Source organism: Tupaia chinensis, unplaced genomic scaffold (genome assembly GCF_000334495.1).
Source record: "Tupaia chinensis unplaced genomic scaffold, TupChi_1.0 Scaffold000617_1, whole genome shotgun sequence".
Classification (NCBI taxonomy): domain Eukaryota; kingdom Metazoa; phylum Chordata; class Mammalia; order Scandentia; family Tupaiidae; genus Tupaia; species Tupaia belangeri.
The window spans coordinates 622,294-644,873 of record NW_006160136.1 but is presented as its reverse complement, the minus strand read 5'-3'; the positions used below and the strand labels follow the sequence as shown (position 1 = coordinate 644,873).

At 37.3% G+C, this 22,580-nt stretch overlaps 1 protein-coding gene across 6 annotated transcripts in view; it reads right to left on the bottom strand.

The window, feature by feature from the left end:
* The window catches only part of RBMS3 (RNA binding motif single stranded interacting protein 3), a 638,647-nt gene that overhangs the window by 154,309 nt on the left and 461,758 nt on the right, over positions 1-22,580 (bottom strand). For all 6 annotated transcript variants that reach the window (XM_006158950.2, XM_006158951.2, XM_027775939.1 and 3 more), the window contains exon 6: positions 7,434-7,540. In XM_006158950.2, the coding sequence (XP_006159012.1) occupies positions 7,434-7,540 (107 nt within the window). The remainder of the gene's footprint in view (positions 1-7,433; positions 7,541-22,580) is intronic.

The window sequence follows — 22,580 nt, the reverse complement described above, 5'->3', positions numbered from 1 at the left end:
CATTTATTTAAATGCCTTTAAGTAGCATATCTCCAAAAATATACCATATCAACACATTTCAGCTACAATTTGCTCTTTAATTGAAAAGAGCTAAGGAATTCCAAATCTCAGTCTTCCTGGAATGTATCCTCAAAAAACATGCGTGATTTTTTTATTCTTCAACAGAACCTGTAAACTGTTCCTGGGAATCTGAGTATAGATTGTTAACAATGCCACATTAGTTCCATTACCTCATTCTCATATCTAGACTGTCAAGATAATCTTGTCAAATGTTTTGATAGTAAGAACAAATTATCTTCAGAGCAACAAATACAGAGAAATGTTTGTTATTGTCCGTTGCTTTTAAATTGATTCTAGCAGAGAACTGTAAATAGGTTAAAGGCAAGAAATGTCATTTTATTGATTTTTGTATTTATAATAAAAATCTTGGCATTTATTTTCACTAGATATCTTAGTACTCCATGAAGTTACTTTTTGTTCAATTGCCATGTCTCCTATTTGTGTCCATGGTCAAAACATTATTTCTTGAAAAGTTTAATTCCCAAAGCAATTGTTATCAATGACATTTACTAACTCAATTAGTAAAGAGTTCAGGAAGAGTTTTATGAAAGCTCGAAGAGAGTTTGAAAGCCAGTGAGAACTGATTTGTTTTATGATATTTGCACTATTTGAGGCTAAAAGCCCAGCATAAAAACTTGGGAATAGTCCACAACTTGAAGCTTAGCATTTACTTATATTTGAAAATCCTGAAGGAAATCCAAAGACCAGTCACAACCAAAGTCAACATGAAGCAATTTCAAAATTTCAGTCTCTCATCATTATATTGGGTTGTCAGAAAAGTCATATTTTCTTCTATATTTTTCTACACAAAAAGGTATCATGCCTTTTCTAACAATCCAATAGTACAAACTATCCTTACTTTGATTTTATCCAATCCCCTATACAACATAATTGAATAAAGGTTGTAAAAATATGAATACCACAGGTCAGATTTATCTGTGTGTGGTGTTTTGCTGGTGGTGGTGGCAATGGTTGAATGAATGAATGAATGATTGAATGGCTATTTTAGTTTACAATTATCTTTACTGAAGCACTAAGTTGCCAACAATCGAATTTCGATCTGATCATCTGGGAAATTCTTGCCATTATTTGCCCTTCGATGAACAATTCTTATCATTTGGGGCACAGAATCCACTTTGGTGGCTTTTTGGTTGTCATTGGGAATGTATTGTTTGGGTACACAGGAGGAAGCAACAGGACTTCCTCTTCACATACCCAATATATTTCAAATGGCTTTGAACCAATCATGGCTTCAAACCATCATTTTGGGAAGCATGAACAAGGTCAATTTGGGAAACCTCAAACCATCATTTTGGGAAGCATGAACAAGGAAAATCTGGGAAACATTGTGGATGAATTGGTAACTGAGACTATGGCTTTGGGTATAATAGAACACCTGGCCAATGTCGTTTCATGAGTGTTGTGGAAGTTACAGAGACAGCAATAAAGTGAGACTATTTCCGAGCTTCAGGTGACATAAAAAGCATTCCATCATCATTATGGCCTAAGTACTGGCCAAACAGAATGTAAATGGTGGCAAAGGATTCTGGGGACCACCTGCTCTACCAGCCAGGATCCACTCTTACTGAATCGTAGGAAGATCCTGAGTAGAACTAGGATGGAAGGGAAGTAAGACTACACGGATGGAGTCGGGGCAGTGACTAATTATCAAACGATATTTAATAAATTACATGTGTCTTCTAGTATGTTAGAGTTAAACATCACCCCTGTCCTTGACTCAAACTTCTTTAGGACAGTGGTTTTCAGAGTGTCATCAAAGGTCACCTAAGGACTCCCAAGATCCTTTTAGGATTTCTGTTTGGTTTTTATTCAGTGACATATCTAGGCAAAGTTAGGTTTTCTTCATATGCTTAAAGCAAAACTGTATAGGAATAAAATGAAAGCTGAAGCAGATATGCAAATATGAACATCTTTTACTGAGCAAGACATTAAAGTGATCTTTTGCAACAGTATAAAAACAAACAAATGTCTTTGCTTCGAAACGATAGTAATTTTTCATTTTTAAAAGTCTATTTTTGCTAGCATGTGGTGGGATTACGTTCTTTTGGGTAAACTAATGAATAGTTTTTAAGAGTATTAGGGCCAGTAGATGGCATAGTGATTATGGCCCTGGACTCTCACATGGCCTAAAGTGGTTTGAGTATCAGACCAAGCAGCTTTAAAATCACTCCGTGTATGTGTGTGTGTGTGTGTGTGTGTGTGTCCAAAATCCCAGGAGAATGGAGGAGAAGGGACTGAAGCATGGCCATCTCTGCTTGAGGGAGATGGGGGGAGGGTCTCACTTTTCCTTTCACTGCTATTTTTGCTAGCATGTGGTGGGATTACGTTCTTTTGGGTAAACTAATGAATAGTTTTTAAGAGTATTAGGGCCAGTAGATGGCATAGTGATTATGGCCCTGGACTCTCACATGGCCTAAAGTGGTTTGAGTATCAGACCAAGCAGCTTTAAAATCACTCCGTGTATGTGTGTGTGTGTGTGTGTGTGTGTGTGTCCAAAATCCCAGGAGAATGGAGGAGAAGGGACTGAAGCATGGCCATCTCTGCTTGAGGGAGATGGGGGGAGGGTCTCACTTTTCCTTTCACTGTTTCTATTTCTCTCTGGTGAGCACTTGTCCCCTTCGGGGAATAACTTAATAAAACATAATAATGATAATTTTTAAGAGTATTAAGGGATCCAGAGACCAAATAGTTTGAAATGTACTGTTTTAAGAAATAAAATGATAACAACTTGAGGAGGTCAGAGAAGACAGACCTAACAGCTCTTGTGCCTTCATCATTCTACTCAGTGTCCCAGTTTTCTATTGAATGATTAGTTAATAACTGTAAAATAGTCCAGGGGTTTTAGTTATGAAAAAATATGGCCACTAGTATAGATTTATATTTCAAAAACTTGCTAGTTTACACTGATTTAGACATATAAAATTTTTAGTACTAGATCTTTTATAAAAAAAAAATTTGTATTTCACCAAATTATAGTAGTGAAAGTGTTATCAAAACACTACCCAGACAAAAAGAGTTTTAAATAGCATATTAAATGTTTAAAATTTTTGCCATAGGGTGTGTGTGCTCACCAGAGACAGCGAGAGTGACAGTGAAAAAGAAAATGAGAAATCACCACCCAGGGGTATGGCTAAACCACAATCCTCCTCCATTCTCTTCTCAGGATTTTAGGCAGGCACACACATGTGCCCGGTATGACTTTCAAGCCACCAGGCCCAAGACTCAAACCACAGTCAAAAATGTGATACCCCAGCACCTTAATCACCATGCCACCTGCTGGCCCAGCAAATTACAATTTGAAGTAGCCTCTCAATTGTCATGTTGATGGTACTTCTGAAATGCATGCAAACCACTGATTTTGTATCTGAAGCATTTTATCAGACATCCTTTTTCACATTATCATTTTCTACTTGACTTTCAAGAGAGAGGAAAAATAAACATTAGCTTCAGTCTGTGCTGTTATCTCAAATTTTGAAACTGCAGATTCTAAATTACCATCTTTCATTTTATCTGAGACAACAATGATTGAAGGGTGTATCACTTCTTATATACCGAAACAAACAAGGCAAAGCAAACATCCAAAATGATCTCCTTATCAATCAGGATGCTGAATGGCGTGTAAAGGTAACCGAAAAACAAAAAACCACCTATCAGAAATGAACACGAAGGAACGTTACATGTCTCCATCTTGACACTGGATAAAGGGATAATGATAATGTGGGACAAAGAAAACGCTCCCATGGGTATCTGACCCACAGTTTTTGATTTCCTCAGTGTTTTTAATTCATGGAACCAGTGTGGTAAAAGACAGTGAACAGAGAATGTAGGTGGTGCCCCAGATGACTAAAGGAACAAATGCATATTGTCTTTCCAGATGTCATTTGTTGTAAGAGGAAAACACGTTTCAGAAAGTTTTAGAGTATGGAAAAACAACAACAAAAACATGTGTCTTTTGGGGCTCGCAGGTGGTGTGGTGATAAGGATGTTGGATTCCCACATGGTCAGCCATGGTTTGAATCCCGGGCCTGGCAGCTTGCTTTCTTACTTTCTCTCTTTCTCTTTCTCTTTCTCTCTCTCTCTCTCATGCTGTTGCTCTCTGGTCAAATGAAAATAAATCAATAAAGTTAAATAAAATAAATTTTTTTCTTTTTTTTTTTTCGGAGAGATTTTCACTGTAGGGCACGTGCGCTCGCCAGACAGACAGAGAGAGACAGAGAGACAGAAAGCGAGAAATCACCCCCCAGGGGGGATGGTCACGCCACAATCCCTTCTCCTCCATTCTCCTCTCGGGATCTTGGGCACGCACGCACACGCACCCGGCGTGAGTTTTAAGCCACCGGGTTCAGGACACGAACCGCGGTCGACTATGTGGGAGTCCAGCGACATAGCCATTACGCTAACTGCTGGTTCCCAATAAAATAAATTTTTTAAACTGTGTCTTTGAATCAATTAAATACAGTAGTTAGAATTTACTGGTTTATAAAAATGAATTAGATAGTGCTTATGTAGGTTTAACTTGTATTATGTAACACTTCATCAGTCATGCTAATATACTTGATATTTTTCTAACAAGCACAAAATATACAGGAAAATAGATACATAACATTCTTGGTGTGTCTACTTCAAAGATTACAATCAAGGTGTACAAATTAACATGCGCTTCCCCAAACCAGGGTACTCGGTAAGGAAGTTTCTTGTGCATACCATTTGCTTTTCTGATCTCTTTCCTCTCAGTGTGTCTATGAAGTTAGAATATATATTTTTTCACTGGTCACAGATAGATTTAATAAAGTCTCTTGATTTTCAAAGTTCAATAGGAAAAGCTATAGCTCTTAAAAAGCAACTTTTAAAAACAACAGTTAGGGATATATCTTGAAGTCTACATCAAAATTGTAAGGTGCTCTGGGACAGAAACTTGAATTCATAATGTTTTCATACCACAGTACACATGGCATTTACCATGTCCAGAAGTAAAAGACTTCAATTCTGAATTCGGTAGCAGGGTAGCAGTTCTAACCCTACATTTCTATTATATTTATTGATTTTTTTTCCCTAAGAAATGTAGATGAGGGTGAAGTATTTTGCTATAATTGCTGTATAGTATGTGAAAATATTATAGGTTCTTTTTTTTTTTTTTAGAGGTTTTTGCTATAGGGTGCGTGCACTCGCCAGACAGACAGAGAGAGACAGAGAGACAGAAAGCGAGAAATCATCCCCCAAGGGGGATGACCATGCAGCAATCCCTTCTCCTCCATTCTCCTCTTGGGATCTTGGGCACGCATGCACACGTGCCCGGTGTGAGTTTTAAGCCACCTGGTGACTACATGAGAGTGAACCATGGTCGACTACATGGGAGTCCAGCGACATAGCCATTACGCTAACTGCTGATCCCAAAATAATATTATAGGTTCTTAAGGAGAGAGGAGCTAACATTTCAGTCATCCATGCTAAGTTACCTCATTCTGTCTTGGAGCTTATATTTTATGATCTGTGATACAGAAATATCTAATCTTCAGCCATTTATTTAACCAGATTTCAAGCGAGTGAATGAGTTTCTAGACTTCAGATGTCTGGTGATGGTTGTGATAACGAGGACAGTCAGGTATCAGATGTCATCTGGAGGCAGTGGAGTTACCTGCTGCTGCGCTAAACTTCATGCTAGGAGGCATATGGATTCTTCCCTTGTCTTCTTTTCAGAAGGTAATATAAACTACATTTTTAAAGTTTAGAATATGAAAACATTTGCGTTTTGAGAGTTTATTTTTGTTTTATTTTATTTTATTTTATTTTTTGCTTTAGGACATGTGCACTTGCTGGAGAGTCAAAGAGACAGAAATCAAGAAATCACACGCTTGGGGGGATTTTGAGCATGCATGACACACACCCGGTGTGTTTCAAGCCACCAGGTTTGGGATTGAACCACAGAAGACTATGTGGGAGTCCAGCACCTCAATCATTATGCCACCTGCTAGCCCCCAAACACTTGCCTTTATCATCATCTGACACTCAATGATAATTCTGTTTTTAATGCCTTAACATAATGAACGCTAGCCTGTACATTTGAACATAACTATACCTTTAAGAGGCATTCTGAAACTCGCATGGAAACACTTGAAACAGACAAAAATTGAAAAACTGAAAAATGGCTTAAGGTTTTACTGAGAAAAAAAACTCCAGCCCTTTTTCTTTCTAACAATTGCTCTCTCCATGTTGAAAGGATAGAACCCCGCATTAAGTTCAATGCTTCTTAAATGATGAATGGATGAAGTAGGTGCTTGGAATAGAAACACTAAATAAAGCTCTTGTGTTGAAATTATGGCCTTGATACAAAATGGCATTTATTCAAGTCATTCAAACAACTCCATTCTATTTCACAAAGAATAAAAATATCTCATAGAAGGCAGGACAACTGTTCCTTGCCTTCTTATAAAAATGGATTCCCAAGGGATACCATTCCCAAAGGGCATTGGATTTGGAGAGTTTTTTGCTATAAGGCATGTGCATTCACCAGAAAGAGAGACAGAAAGTAAGAAATCACCCCCTGGAGGGATGGCCATGCAGCAAGCAATCCCTTCTCTTCCATTCTCCTCTCGGGATCTTGGGCACCCATATACATATACCTGGCATGAGTTTAAGATACAGGGTCTGGGACTCGAACTACAGTCAACTACATGGGAATCCAGTGACATAGCCATTATGCCAGCTGCTGGTCCCCCAGAAACTTTTCTACCAATTTGTATTAGAAAAGTAAATGGGTTCTTAACTATTAAATGTCTTTCTTTTTCCTTGTGAATAGCAAATCATATGGGTTTAACTGCTTTCCTTCTTTTGATGAACAGAAAATGTCATAATAAAATACATGTCAACAAATTTATGAACATATGGGCATATGCATACATACACACACATGTACAAGTAGATCATCTCAATGACTGAATAAAGTGAATCAGAATTTTTGCTTGCCATTTGGACAACACAAACATTCAACTCTCACTATTGATTTCCTGGAAAATAATTGTCTTCAGTAAATCATATCTTATTTTATAACTTCTACACAATTACAGATCAATTCTCTGTGGATGAACCTTTCAGGAAGTTCCTTTCAGGTTCAAGTTTATTTAGAGACAAAAGACTTAACAATTGTGTAGATTGAGGTTAATTTTAAAGTCTTACACTCCTCAAGTAGTTCCATGCTGAACACATTGGTCATTTGGTTTTGGATGGGACAAATTGAAGTCATTTGGTTTTGGATGGGACCTAATTTTATCATGGCGCCAAATATCTGCCTTGCCACCCATCTGAGGGACGTCTGTCAGGAAATTTCTGAGCAAAAATTGTCAGCCAGGACTCACCTCTCCTTCCCTGGGCCAAGGCCTCCCATTCTGTGTGTATTTGCTTTGATTCTGTCGCTTCTTTTGTCCTCCATCAGCGAATTTGCACAGTAAAGGTTCACTGGGGGCTGAGAAGATAAGAAACCAATTCTACATTAGCAAATCACCCTTAAAAATAAGTGATTATGGGCGTCGCAGTAGGGCTTTGTAATAAATATCTTTTGAAGTACCCTGGTGCTTCTACAGAGATATTTGGCCTTCTTTGGGTCTCAACTCTCTTGGCTACTATTCTAACTAACTGGGCTTCAAAAAAGTACTGGCAGACCATAAAAGCATATCACAAGTATTGTTGAAAAAATAATCAGCTGAAGAATGTGGACTCACTTTAGTAGGAAAGAGGCAAGCAGCAACCCTTCTAGTGATGTTAGAAACATTCACAGTTGGCATTTTTGTGTGCATAAATATTTCTACCTTTATGCAACTGTGTTTTCATTGTAAAAGCTGTAGTTTTCCATTTTGGAAAGAGATGCTTAGGAGCTTCTTACTAATAGAAGATATTTTTGGTGCTGGCAGGTGGCATGGTGGGGAAGGTACTGGACGCCCACAGTTTGAGTCCCAGACCTGGCAGCTTGCTTTCTCACTTACCCTCTCTCTCTGTGTCTCTCCCTAATAATAATAATAATTATTATTATTATTTAAAATAATTAAAATTTATTAATAATTTTAATACCATTAAATAATAAATAAAAAATTTAAAAAGAAGATACTTTGCTAATTAACACCAAATTAGCTTTGTTTTCTCATTAATTCTCTGTAATTTCAAAAAGCTAGAAATTCATCTTCTATCCAATTTTTTAGGTTCTAATTTCTAAACAAAATCTACTGATCATCTCAGAGAGAATAATTACTAGAATATTCAGCAAACCTGAATGTTACAATATAGTTAAATGATATAGTTAAAACTCATGAATTGATTGTGGTGGTCCTGCATGACTTATGAAAACTTTTTTTTTTCCTTTTTTTGGAGAGGTTTTTGCTATAGGGTGCGTGTGCTTGCCAGAAAGAAAGAGAGACAGAGAGACAAAAAGCAAGAAATCACCCCCCAGGGGGGATGGCCATGACACAATCCCTTCTCCTCCATTCTCCTCTCAGGATCTTGGGCACGCATGCACGTATGCCCAGTGTGAGTTTAAGTCACCGGGCCCAGGACTCAAACCGTGGTCGACTATATGGGAGTCCAATGCCATAGCCATTATGCTAACTGCTGGTCCCTAAAAACTTATTTCTAAGAGAAAGTGACCAAAACTAAAGTGTGTCAGAACTTTTGCCATGAAAAAGGCATGGCAAAAATGATAACCTTTAAAAATCCAACAGTGCAAAATTATTCAAGAATTGATGTCTCCCTCCACATTCTACTTAATTAGAAAACTGCTGCTTGCTATAACCACAAATATATTTAGAAGAGACTAGTAAAAAGAAAGTCATACTGGCCTGACAAACCTGGTCAATACATTAGTATGGCTGGGAGGGTTAGTTAGTTCATTTGCTTGAATAAATCAAATATATTTTTATGTATTTCCTTTCTCATTTCCTAAAAAGAAATGTGTTCTGATAAAAGTTCATTGTATTAATGGCCCTAATTGAGACACAGATGAAGATATACTGATAATATTATTTTTGAATTCTAGGAGTCTAATTCTGATTGTTAGTTTCCTAAAGGGGGATATTTTATTGAGAGTGGCAAGGAAATAACATTATTAGATTAGCTGAGTTAAGAGGTACATTATTTTCTAGTTCTTAAATACCTGCAAGAAGATAAAAATCCCACTTGACTAGAGGATAAACAATTTCCCCTTAGTATCTTTATCAGTACCCTGTCATCCCTTGAATGGCTGATGGTTCTTTCACCTTTAAATGTGATTCTTCATGCCTGAAACTTCCTTTCTCAATTGACCACACCCCTCACCCTCCACCCAACACACATACACTTCCATCTGGCAAACTACAAGGACATCTATGACTATCCCCATTCACCTCAGAGCCAAATTATCTAGTGCTTACTTCAGCAGACTTTGGTAGGCTGAATGTTTTTTTCTTGTTTGTGTCAAATATGTCCCTTTCAATGAGTACTCAGGCTTGAGGATAGACAGTGATTGTAGCAGAAGTCATGGTGGAGTTTATGTGTGCCTAATGTGTGCGTTGTGTGTGTTTCTAATATATATGTGTGTGTGTGTGTGTGTGTGTGTGTGTGTGTGTTGTTAACAGCATTTTGTCCTTAAGTATAGAAAGTACATGAAAGTGATGCTACCAACAGTATGGTCAAGGGACCAGCCCAGTGGGACCACCACCTGAGAGCTTAGTAGAAATGCAAAATCTTGGGTCTCTCCCCAGACCAACTGAATCAAAATCTGTGTTTTTAAGCAGATCCTTAAGTGATTTGTGTGCACACTAAACTTTGAGAATAACTGTTTTGATTAGTACTATCTCCTTAACTGAAGGAGGAATACATCTTAGATATTAAATGTAAAATCCTCTGAATAATGAGATGATTTCAGTAGAGCTGAAATATTATCTGCCTACAATTTCCTTATTGCAGCATTATGGTGCCAATTAATTTTGTTTTGTTTCTTTTATCAGTAGTTAAAATAGCAACTAAATGAAGAAGAGGCCTGTGTGGAAGTGAGATTCTGTTTTAAGCCACAGATTGTAATGTGCTAGAAGACATTATGGTCTATCATGCGAATGGGGAGTATTTAAAATATAATTACAACGATGCACGGCACTAAAGTTGTATGGTAATTATGAAGGAGTAATTACTGTTTGCTTCTTTAGCAGAGTATTTCCAGTCTTCTAAACTTTGTATTAAACATGAAAGGATGAATGCATAAACTGATACAATGATCTGATGCCTTATAGAATGTGCTGTTGTAAGCAAACAATCAAGAACCAACAAAGATTTCAATGAGCACAAGTAAGGTCAAAAATGTATTTTGATTTTCTGTTTAAAACTAAGATACCTTTGGTTTGAGAAGTCACCAAGAATGCTTTCTAGTATCACATTGAGAAGAAGAGATTGACATAAGATTTTAGCTAATATATAATATCAATAGTAGAATTCCTGTTTCCTTTCAAAGAAGTTGAATGTTTTTTAGCATTCAATTTACCTATTCTTCTAGTATTTGTATTGAATTAAGGCAATGATGTGGTTTTTTTTAAATTTCTTTCTAGTATTTGTATTGAATTAAGGCAATGATGTGTGTTTTTTTTTAATTTCTTTTTTTTAGAATTATTTAATTTTGTTTATCATCTTTTTTTTTTTAGTTATTATTATTTTGTTTTGTTTTGTTGCCTTAGGGCAAGCATACTTGCCAGAGAGAAACAGACACAGTAAGAGAGCAAGTGAGAAATCACCTCCCAGGATGGGTGGCCACACCACAATCCCTCCTCCTCAATTCTCCTCTCAGGATCTTGGACCTGCATACACCTACGCCTCGCATGATTTCCAGGACTTGACCATGGTCAGCCATGCAAGAGGCCAATGACATAACTGCTACACCATCTGCTGGTCCCTCATTATTATTTTTTAATTTGCTATCGGGCATGGGTACTTCCATGGGAAAAACACTTGCATGGCCATGCCACAATCCACTCTCTTCCATTCTTCCACCTCATCATGGTTCTGGGCACGCACAGTGTACCCAGCATGTTTTTCAAGCCTCCAGGGCCAGGATTTGAACAGGCTGGCCATGTAAAAACTGACTCCTTACATCCAGTGCTTAACACTGTGCTTCAGGGCCAGCCACTTAGAAACATTTTCAACACTCTTTTATTTTTTTAACTCAAAATCTATTTAGTACTTGATATGAGCTGGCATTAACCTGGATTCGCACTTACAGGGAAGAAAATCAATGAAAAGGAAACTCCAACAGCTTGCAATGGCTGCTATAATAAAAATACAGGTAGGCATTTAGAGGGCCTAGAGTGTGGGGCACCCTCGAGCACTCAGTCACAAAATAGCCTCTAACTGAGACATGACATCCAAAACCATACACACAGGGTTCTGAATTTTAACAGTCTACATGTATGTCCCTCTGCCCCTGCCAACTACCAGATTATGAATAAACACATGAAAGACTGATCGAGTGTTTAGTCTGCCCCAACACAGGCTTGCATCCTATGTTTATTGAATGAGAGTTTCATGATGATAGAATGATGCAATTTAGTTGAAATGCTTTTAGAACATCTGGGCCACCTAGGCCTGAAGTTGAGAACTAGCAGCGTTGCATCAATGAATTAGAACTCTATCAGTGTTTACTCCAACTCTCCACAATCTTTAAGTTTCTTCCCATCCTTGACCAGCATCCCTTGTTTCCTTCCATGTGTGGACAGAAGTAGTTTGCCTTGATTTGGGTAAAGAATAAGTGTGTAAAAGTGCTAGAAATAAGTATATTTAAAATTAACTATATATTGGAAACCAAGCCTTTATTTTTTCTGATTTATTCTAAAACACTTGTTTCTGTCATATCCAGGCAAGTTTTCCAAAGATCTTGAACATATCTGCAAATGTTTTGTTAAAAAATATTCATTTTGGGGCCAGCAGGTGGTGTGGTGGTTAAGGCACTGGACACCCACCACATGGCTGACTACAGTTCGAGTCCCAGATCTGGTGGCTTGCTTTCTCACTTTCTCTCTCTCTCTCTCTCTCTCTGTGTGTGTCTCTCTCTGACAAAATTAAAAATAAATAAATGAATAAATAAAGTTAAATATGATTTTTGAGAGGTTTTTGTTATAGGGTGCATGCACTCGCCAGAAACAGACAGAGGACAGAAAGTGAGAAATCACCCCCCAGGGGGGATGGCCACAGTGCAATCCCTTCTCCATTCTCTTCTTGGGATCTTGGACACACACACACATGTGCCCAGCATGAGTTTAAGCCACCAGGTCCAGGACTCGAACCGTGGTCGACTACATGGCAGTCCAGTGATGTAGCCATTATGCCATTTGCTGGTCCCAAATAAATAAATTATTTTTTTAAAAAAGAAAAGAAAATATTCCTTTTCTTGCCCATATATGGACTGTACATGATACACGATGGGGTTTTTATGACTGTGTGCATCTTTCTATTTCTAGATGCAGAGCCAGCCAAGCTCCGAACTTAAACCACAACATGCTCAGGAAAAATTACTTGAAGTTTACGACACAGAATTACTACATTTTAGAGTGAGCAAAATCTTTCACATATGGTAAAGGAAGTGATTTGGTCATGTTTCTTTTTAACTCCTAGCATCCTGTTTACTATTTAATTATGTCTCGTATACCACAATAAACAGGGTCTAGCTATTTGGGTAGTTATTGGTTCTAATAAAATTCCATCCTGGAAGGCATATAAACTTTTGTCTGTCATATGATCATAAAATATATCTAATTGAAACCCCTGTGTGTCAATAAGTAAAATACAAGTAAAACTTTAATGAGTTGCGAGCTAATTTGTGGTACTTGGTGGCAAAGTTACAACCAGAACCATGTTTTCCTGATTTCTAAGTCAGTGCCCTCTTCAGCTGCTTACTTTCTGCCTTCTTTATCATCAGAGACAAACAGAAATTAATTTTAAGTAGGTCTTGCGATTGACTTCATAATTTTGGGATGAAGCAAAAAGACTGAATATTCATTAAAATATATTATAGTGGTTCTCTGGACACAGATTAGAAGTAGAGCTGAAAACCAAGCAACCAATGAAATCTTCTAAATTTATGCCACCCAGCTAATAACAATTTCTATTAACAGAATAAACGAATCATACGGATTACATTTATAAGTGTCTAACACATATTTGCCCCTACCATTTAGATCTCAATTGGCAAAGGAATATAAACCAAAAAAGTTGAAATAAATGAAAAGTTAATAGCACGCTTCGAAGAAAGTGCAATTTGCATCTCCACTTCCAATTTTATCCCTCAGTTATGGATTACAACTTATATTTCGTTTCATACATAGTTCTCTATGATGGGAAACAGCCTATCAGGAGAGAAAATTCTACACAGTGATGATAACAGGAAACAGCTGTTTTCCGAGAAATAGGTGATTTCAAGATCACCTTTCTGATTTAAGGATTAAAACAGTGTCTTTTAAGACACTGGACTCCATAGGACTGACCATGGTTTGAGTCCTGGACCTGGGAGCTTGAAAATCACACTAGGAGCATGTGCATGTGTGATTAAAATCATGAGAGGAGAATGGAGGAGAAGGGATTGTGGCATGGTTATCACCCGCTGGAGGGCGATTTCTCACTTTCCTTCTCTCTGTCTCCTTCTGGTGAGCACACATGCCCTATGGGGGGGGTGGGGGACTAAAAAACAAAAGCAAACAAACAAAAACTATCTTTTTTTTTGGTTAACAATTTTCTGAAAATTCTTTTATTGTTTTCCTACAGGGCATGTGTGGTTCCCAGAGAGAGAGAGAGAGATGGAGAGACAAAGAGAAAAGGAGAGGGAGAAAGTACCCGCTAGGGAAAAAAAAAAACAGGGAGGAATAGTCTAATGAAAACATCAAGATTCCTTCTCATATCTGCTTATGGTCTTCCACCAAGGCAGCTAACAGGTATGCATCCTCAAGCTGAACTCAAACTCAGATAAAAAAAAATACTCAGCTAAGTAAGTCAAGGATGCATTTAATTCAGTCAGACTGTGAACATATCTCTCACGGTTTTATTTTATCATTTAAAAATAAACTAATTGATTTATATTCATTCACTGAGCATCATTACAGCATACAAAAATGTGACTTCCCATCTAGAACATACTGCATAGTGGCTTAATCATACATGTTATTGATAATTTTTCATTTCTAGTTTCATATATATACACACATGTATATATGTATATGTGTATATATATGTATATGTTTATATGTGAGTGTGTATATATACATATATATATGTGTCTCTCTATATAATTTTTCCCCCTATTTCTTACCCTCTGCCATTTCCCACCCTCCTCCCACACTAATTCTGGTGTCCACAGTTGCTTTCCAAACCTTTTTCCCCCTGACATTTTATTGATTCACAAAGTTTCATAAATAATCTACTTCTTATAGCAAGTTCAGCTGATATATACATGTCTGTGAACACATGTCTGACTTTAGGTGTCAAACTCTGAGTAGAAGTAGAATGATTATAAGTAGCACCTAGCTGATGCTATATAGCTTACTATGGCCATTAAATAGGTATTTAAAATATATTTTTTAATTTCAAGAAAAGAAGTTTTAGCTTTAATAAATCAAAGAAATGCTAAGAACCTGCTTAAAACTGAAAGCTAGGAAACAGGTTAGGATTCTGTTCAAATAGTAGGTACATGAACCTATCAGCAGCTCAAGACAGGAAAAAAAATCCTTAAAACTGGAAAACAAAGCCTAGAAGAAAATCAGCAATGTTTTTTAGTTATAAAATTCTATTTCATCAGTTCTGTCTCACGTACTTAATCTATCTTCTGTTGTGGTTCAATCTTCCTGATTCAATTCTGGGATATAATATTCTATTCCAGATATGTCCCTACGATTAAGTTGGCCATTTTCTTAGTTTTTGAACTCTTATTTCTGTGTGTCTGTATTTAATTTTCCTGGTATAGCACTCCCTTCAAAATTCTTGGAAATGTGTTCTGGTGTTGGTAAATTCTTTCAGGTTCTGTGCATCTGAGAATGTTTTTGTCTTTTATTCCCATATGAAGGACAATCTTGCTGGGTACAGTATTCTTAGTTGAAATTGCTTTTCCCTTAACACTGTGAATATTTTTTTTTCTCATTCTTTCTTCACTTGCATTTTTTCCAATGAGAGATCCACTGTTAGCCTAATGGAATAATCTTCGTAGGTAACTTGACATTTTTCTCTTGCCAATCTTAGTATCTTGTATTTTTCTGTGGTTTTGGTCAACCTGGCTATAATGTGTCTTGGAGAAGATCTTCTTGGGTTGATTCTACTTAGGGTCCTTTGTATTTCTTGGGACTGGATCTTTGAATGCCTCTCTAGCTTTGGAATGTTTTCTTCCAAGATTTCATGGAATAGATTATCAATGCCCTTATGAGTCTCTTCACCTTCTGGGATACCGATTATCCAGATGTTTGAATGTTTGATTGTATCTAGTATTTCTCATATATTATTCTCATTTTGGGGGGCAATTTTCTCAGTCTTCATGGTGGATTCTTCTAGGCCAGCGATTCTATCTTCTTCATCTGAGATTCAATTTTCTGTACGATCTAGTCTACTTTTAACACTTTCAAGGGTGGTTCTGACTTCTTGTATTATAGCCTTCATCTCTAACAGGTCCATTTGATTCATTTTTATGGTGTATATTTCTTCTTTCAGATCTTGCAAGAATTTCCTTACCTCCTGGAACTTGTCAGCTCTTTTCTCCTGCCACTTTTGCAATTGTCTCTCTTCTCTTCCATCTCTGTTAGTTTTGTCACTATGAATATCATAAATTCTTTATCTGGCATTTCTATGAGTTTCATTGTACTGTCTGAGGATGAAGATGAGTTATTCTTTTCCCCTGCAGGAGAGGTATTTTCTTGCTTTCCCATATTTCTTGTGACCCTGTGGTGATTTCTGGTCATCTGATGGATGGTACATTTCTTCCTAATTCTTGAACTTCAATCTGGGCTTTCAGTGGCATGCAGAAGAAGGTGATCTGCAATCTCTCTTCTGTTCTGTTTTTCACTCTTTGTGGATCAGATTCAGTGGGAATTGAGGAATATTCTGACCCTAATTGTATTCAGATGTTTGGATCCTGTTCACTTGGACCTGTCTAGACTCTCAGTGTGTAGAGGCTGAGCAGCCAAGGAATAAAGATAAAGGAAAAAGGAAAAAAAAAAAAAAACCAATTAGAGAATAGGAAAATAAGAAGAAAAAATTTAAAGAAAAAATAAACTAAAAAGACTTTAGATTTTAATTTTAAAAATGAAAATGGCATGGCGTGCACACATGCTGAGTGAAAGCAGTATTTCACAGCTCATGTTCAGTAGCCATCTCAGGATGGGCCTAGGTTTGTGCTTTTCCTAAAAGGAATGGGGAAATGCAAAAATTAGCACCATAAAGAAGGGGCTTGAGAGACCAGAGAATACTTTATTTAAAAAAACTTTTTTTGAATTAAAAAAAAATTAAAAGACACAGAAAGACAGAGAGAGACTGAGAGAGGGAGAGAAGGAAACAGAGGTAGCCCTACCCACTAGAAATGAATCTGGAAGGAGAAGTCTCAGCAGAATATATTCATTCTTAGTCCCTGAGAGCAATATTTCACAACTCATGTTCAGTAGCCATCTCAGGTCTCTAAGGTTTTTAAAACACTTCTGTATAAAAAAGGTCTCTAAATTTCTTTAAAATGTACTTAAATCTTAGTAAGTCTGTCAAGAAGTCTTTCATGGGCCAGCCAGGTGGCATGGTGGTTAAGGCAATTTGATCCCATATGGCTGACTGTGCAGTTTGAGTTCTAGACCAGCAACTTGAAAAACACACCAGGCATGTGGCTAAAATCCCAAGAGGAGAATGGAGGAGAAAGGAATTATCACATGGCCACTCCCCCTGGAGGGGCAGTGAGACTTCTCACTTTCTTTCTCTGTCTCTGAAATATGCATGTGCCCTATGACAAATAAAATTTATTAAAATTTAAACATAAAATAGTAAATATAAAGAAGTACTTCTTACCTGGAATATACATTAGTAACCATTTCCCTATTTTCCAAAGATTATTGAAAATTTGGCTAGTGACATGCTGGACCTGTTCTACGTAACTGTAGTTCTGGACTATGTTCATCTTGACTTAAAAAATAATTGCAATCAACAAAGTACACTATTTTGTATTGAACATAGTATATGTTTCTTGGTCATACAATGATTAGATATAAACATTTAGAAACATCTTTTATAAATTTTTAAATCTTTTCTTAAGGTTTTTGTGATAGGGCACATGCACTAAATCACCCCTCAGAAGAGAATGGCCATGCCACAATCCCTTCTCCCTCCATTTTCCTCCTCAGATTTTGGACATGCATGCACATGCACCTGGCATGATTTTCACTGTGCCAGGTCCAGGATTCGAACCATAATCAGCCATGTGGGAGTCCAGTGCCTGATCCACGATACTACTTGCTGACCTGCTTTTAGAAATACCTGACTCATCTAGGAATTTTTAAAAGCTTTCCTCAAAGAAAAGACTCCTGTATCGTCCTTGGTTCTCACAAACTGAGGATAGTTGAGGGAATAATTATACCTGATCCTATTGCTGATAATAGGTTTTATTTTCACATCTCAGTTTTACCATCTATTCATTTTTAAAAACTTAGACTGGCACCTAACATCTCTGGTTTGGGGCTGCTCCCTCACCACCAGACTGTATGAGTTTACAATGAACACTTACCCCCAAACCTGGCATATAGAAGCATGCAGTAAATGTTTGTTTAATACGTGAAAGATGGGAAGTAATTCGGACCATTACATCAGACAGACAGGGGAATAACTTCTACGAATCATGGAAGTACACCAAACAAATGTTAGCTATCGCTGATAGTACTGTGGCACGTATAAAAAGTATGACCCTTAGGGCCATTTTCCTGGAGCCATGCCTCTCATTTTATTCCCACCACAGGAATCCTATAGTCAATTGAAAAGACACCGAAGCTCTGCAGGCATCACCATGATGCATTTCAGAAGTGATGGGAGTTCAAAGGTTCTATTTTGGACTATAAAATGTAAAGTGGTAAGAAAGAGAGCTTTATTTCTATATGGATTATGATCTGTTTTACCAGGGTGACTTTGTGAAAGAGCCTAAACATGCTACATCACTATAAAACATTCTGTACGATCTTACTCTCATAGACAGAGCCTATGAGAGACTTTGTCAAATTTGCCGGGTAATACAAAGAGCAAAGTTCAACCATTCTTTCCATTGTCCATTTTGGATGCTCTTAAAGACATTTAGCAAACAATCAAGCCAACCTCTGTCTTTTCTCCATGAGCATGAAAGCAAGTACTTCTTACCAGAGGTGAACTCTTTGTGTTTTCATATTGGGCATATCATATTATAATCTTCTTGGACGAATACCCTGAGGCCTCCAGCAGAGTAATCAGGTTTTCTGAAGGTAGCTTAAATCTAGACTCCATCAGCCTAATTTCTAAGATGGGATTCCGGATAAACTAGTTTTAGATGAGCAAGAAGATCCTCCTGCCTTTTTCTAAACAATTTATGAGAATGGATGAGTAAGAATATGCTCCTGCTTAGTATATATTAAAATGGTAAGAAAGAAATTGCAATTGGACTGGTCCCAGAGCCTAGTGGTTAAGAGAGTTGAATCCTGCAAGGTTGACTGTAGTTCAAATCCCACCTTGGTGGCTGGAAAAATACATGTTGGGTGAGTATCCATGCATGTTCAAAATCCCCAAAAGATGGAGAAATAGAGAAGTGATTGCTGCATGATCTGCCCCACTGGAGGTTTGCGCTCGCTCTCTCTCTCTCTCTCTCTCTCTCTTTCTTTTTCTTTCTCTGGAAAGTACATGCGCCCTCTGGTAATTAAATAAAAAGAAAGTGTGATTTAAGATCTGATATGAATTATGAAATCTTATAAGATGAACTACATAGTTATCGATTTTGAAGTTAAATTTAAGTGCTTGACATGGTGCTAGATGCTTTAATGCATTTTGTATATTTCTCAAAACAAACTGTTTGAGTTGAAGCACATTTTGAGATGAAAAGGGAAACATCAGAGGGTTTAGGTGATATGAATAACTATACACAGCTAGTAAGTGTCAGAACAAGATGTAACCCCAGGTCTTTGATATTCCACAATGTATTCCATACTGCTTCCTGTATCATCCCTTCTTCCTTATACATTACAATCTCAAATGAGCTTAGCCTTTCCTCAATACTAACAGAAGAACATTCATTCAGCATTTTTTATTGACCACTTACTGTGTGCTAAGCATTATTTTAGATTCTGCAGAGCTAGACTAATGAACACTGTTGTCATAGACATTATAATATAGTAAAGGGATACTGTCAATAAACATATAAATAATACTTCAATTTTGATAAGTGCTGAAAAAATACTATAGTCACGTAGAGGGCAGAAAGTGACAGAGGGGTCATATTTTATATTCAAAAATGTGAAAAGATCTCAGCCCAGACCAAAATGAAAGGCAAGAGTAGCCTTCAGAGATACAATGAAAGAAGGTATTCTAGACCAAAGGACAGACATACAGATGTCCTGAGTTTAGTGTGTGCATTTTAAAGAATGGCAATCGAGTGTTGGAGCTGAAGGATAAAGAGGAAGAGTAGTTAGAAAGAAGATCAGAGAACTACTAAGGGTCCTTTCTTGACCCATTTTGTATCAGAGTAAAAGTGCTCTGGAGAGGCCAGCAGGGTGCTCAAAGAAAACAGTGCAACTAAAGGAATGAAACTCTAGTTTTAGGGCTTAGCTGTCAGTAATTAATTAAACAACACTACCACAGCCCAATGTAAACAATGCAAAGATTTGGATTTGATGTTTGTAAAGACAGGAAAATCTCTAAGTGTGTTCATATTTAAATGATGGTGCTGGAGAAGAGACTGTCCAAGGTCTCTTATTCTAAGAATCAGTATGTGTTGGGGGAGGGCAGGTGGTGTGGGGGTTGAGGGTGCTGGGCTTCCATGTGGCCTACCATGGTTTGAGTTCTGAACCTGGTGGCTTGCTTTCTCAATTTCTCTCTCTCTCTCTCTCTCTCTCTCTGTCCCTCTCTGGTCACGTTAAAATAAATTAAGTTAAATAAAAGAAATTGAAAAATTAAAAAAAGAGTCAGTATATGTCATTCTTTTCCATGTGGCTTCCAACTCGCCAGTTAACATGGGGAGCAGGATAGAAATTTCCCTCAGTTAGGACCAAAGGAGTACAGAACAGTTTCAACAATGTAATTTCAATGAAACCAGAGTTATATTAGAAGAGACAATAAAAGCAGAGAAATACAGAGATTCTTTTCTGAGCACTCATTCTTGTACCTTCAGGGAACATTAACTAAGGGAGTAGATGGAATATTTGTGAATAATAGCATAACCCGAATAAAGATGGTCTCCTTCAGGATCTAGTCTCAGCACAGAGTCAGTGCAAAGACACATAATTAAGAAACATTAAAAAGCAATTCAAGCCACCCTAGTAACTTAAACATACAAAACAACATGGAGATTCCATTAATAAGCCTTTTCTTTGTCTGCCTTCCTCACCATTGTCCCATCTGGCCCATGGTTTGTTCACTGCCTTACAAGACCCTATCTTTGCATACTCATGCCTCGTCTTCACGGATCTAGTGTAGTTTCTTGTTAGTAGTTTTCCAAAAGGGAATGTTGTCAATCTCTTTCAGCTCCTTTCAAGTCTGCAGCTCTTATTATCCATTATCTATATCAGAAGAGCACAAATTAAGTAGCCATGGGATAGTCTTTGCAAAGCAGAGGAGGAATATGACTGCAAATACTCAGGAATTTATCATTTTTCTCTCTAACATACTTGGTATGTTCACTTCTAAATCCCTAAATGAAGTAGAATAAAGGAATTTTCTGTTTCATAGGTGAGAGTCATTCTAATTCAGCTTTGTTATTACAAAGATCACGAAAATAGAAATGCATTAAAGAATGCCTCCTGCTTTTAAAAACTTTTCCATAATTCAAAGTCTTGGTTAGCGTTTCCTGGTTTTGTTCTTTTAATATTATTAAAGCTCCCCCACTACTCTGATAATGGGGTGTATATAAAATTACATACATAAATTTACATATATAAAATCTGAACTTGAAAGAGAACTTATAGCAATAACTGCTTAATCCTAATACTATGTAGGTGAAACAACTCTTTAATTGATCTGCTTTCAAATACACACACATACATATACACACATACATACACACCAACATACACACACACACACACACACACACACACACACACACCTCTTTGATGGAGCAGGTGGAAGTAATTCTAGCTTTGTATATATTCATGGATGCCATATGTGAAAGAGAACATCTAAAAATGGGGCGGATTGAGTGGGTATCTTGCATTATCTATGTAGAACTGTATTATTAGGTAAAAAAATATGAATGTTTTGGGATAGTCCATGGCCTGCTGATTAAGATAGCTGGATCCCACATAGCCCACCAAGTACCTCAACTCCTAGACCTTGTGGCTTGAAAATGCAGCAGGTGCCTGTGCATGTGTGTCCATAATACCAAAGGAGGAGGAAGAAATAGAAGAGGAGGGATTTCCACAACCATACAACACAGGGTATATTTTCTCCCTCCCCCACCCCCTTTCTGTCTTCCTTTCTACAGCAAGCACACACAGACTCTAGCAAAATTTAAAGAGAGAGAGAGAAAGAATATCAATGTTTCTAAGAGGCTGCAAATATATATCAAAGAGGCTATAAATACACTGAAAACACCTAAATATCTTTCGAGGTTTGCTGATCAAAAAAAAAAAAAAAAAAAAAAAGCTCCCATTGTATCATGAGAAATAAACACTGTCGCTCATGATGTGAAAATAAAACTTGTCCTAAAATTATAGCTTTCATGCTCCTTCTGTCCGGGTAAGTTCTAGTTTGATCCCATTTGGTTGTTTTGCTTTGTTTTAGGTATAGAGGAAGGGGATTTTATGGAAGGAACAGGAAGGAAGAACAGAGCTCCCTAGAAGATTGTGATCCCAGAAAATGGGTTGCCAAGGAAGAACTAAGGGAGGGGTTTTTATTTGGGTCAGGAAGGGCTTTTTCCAGACCTGCTCTAGGTGGGGCTTGGGTATGCATTCCCCTCATGGTGGAGAGGGGCACACTCAGCATGGGTCCAATTATTCTCCTAATTTTGAAGTGGGTGCAAAGCTAGAGATCCTTTTTTTAAAAAATAATTATTGTATTTAACTTTATTTATTATTATTGCTACTTTCCAGTTTGACCAGACAGAGAGAGAAAGGGAAAGTGAGAAAGCAAGCCACCAGATTCAGGACTGGAACCACGGTCGGCCATGTGGGAGTCCAACACCATTTTTTTTTTTTTTTGTCTTTTAATTTATTTATTTTTTACATTAATTCACTATGCATCATTACAGCATACAAATGAATTTTCCATCCAAAATACACTGTACATTGGCTCAATCAAGCACATCAACATACATGTTATCA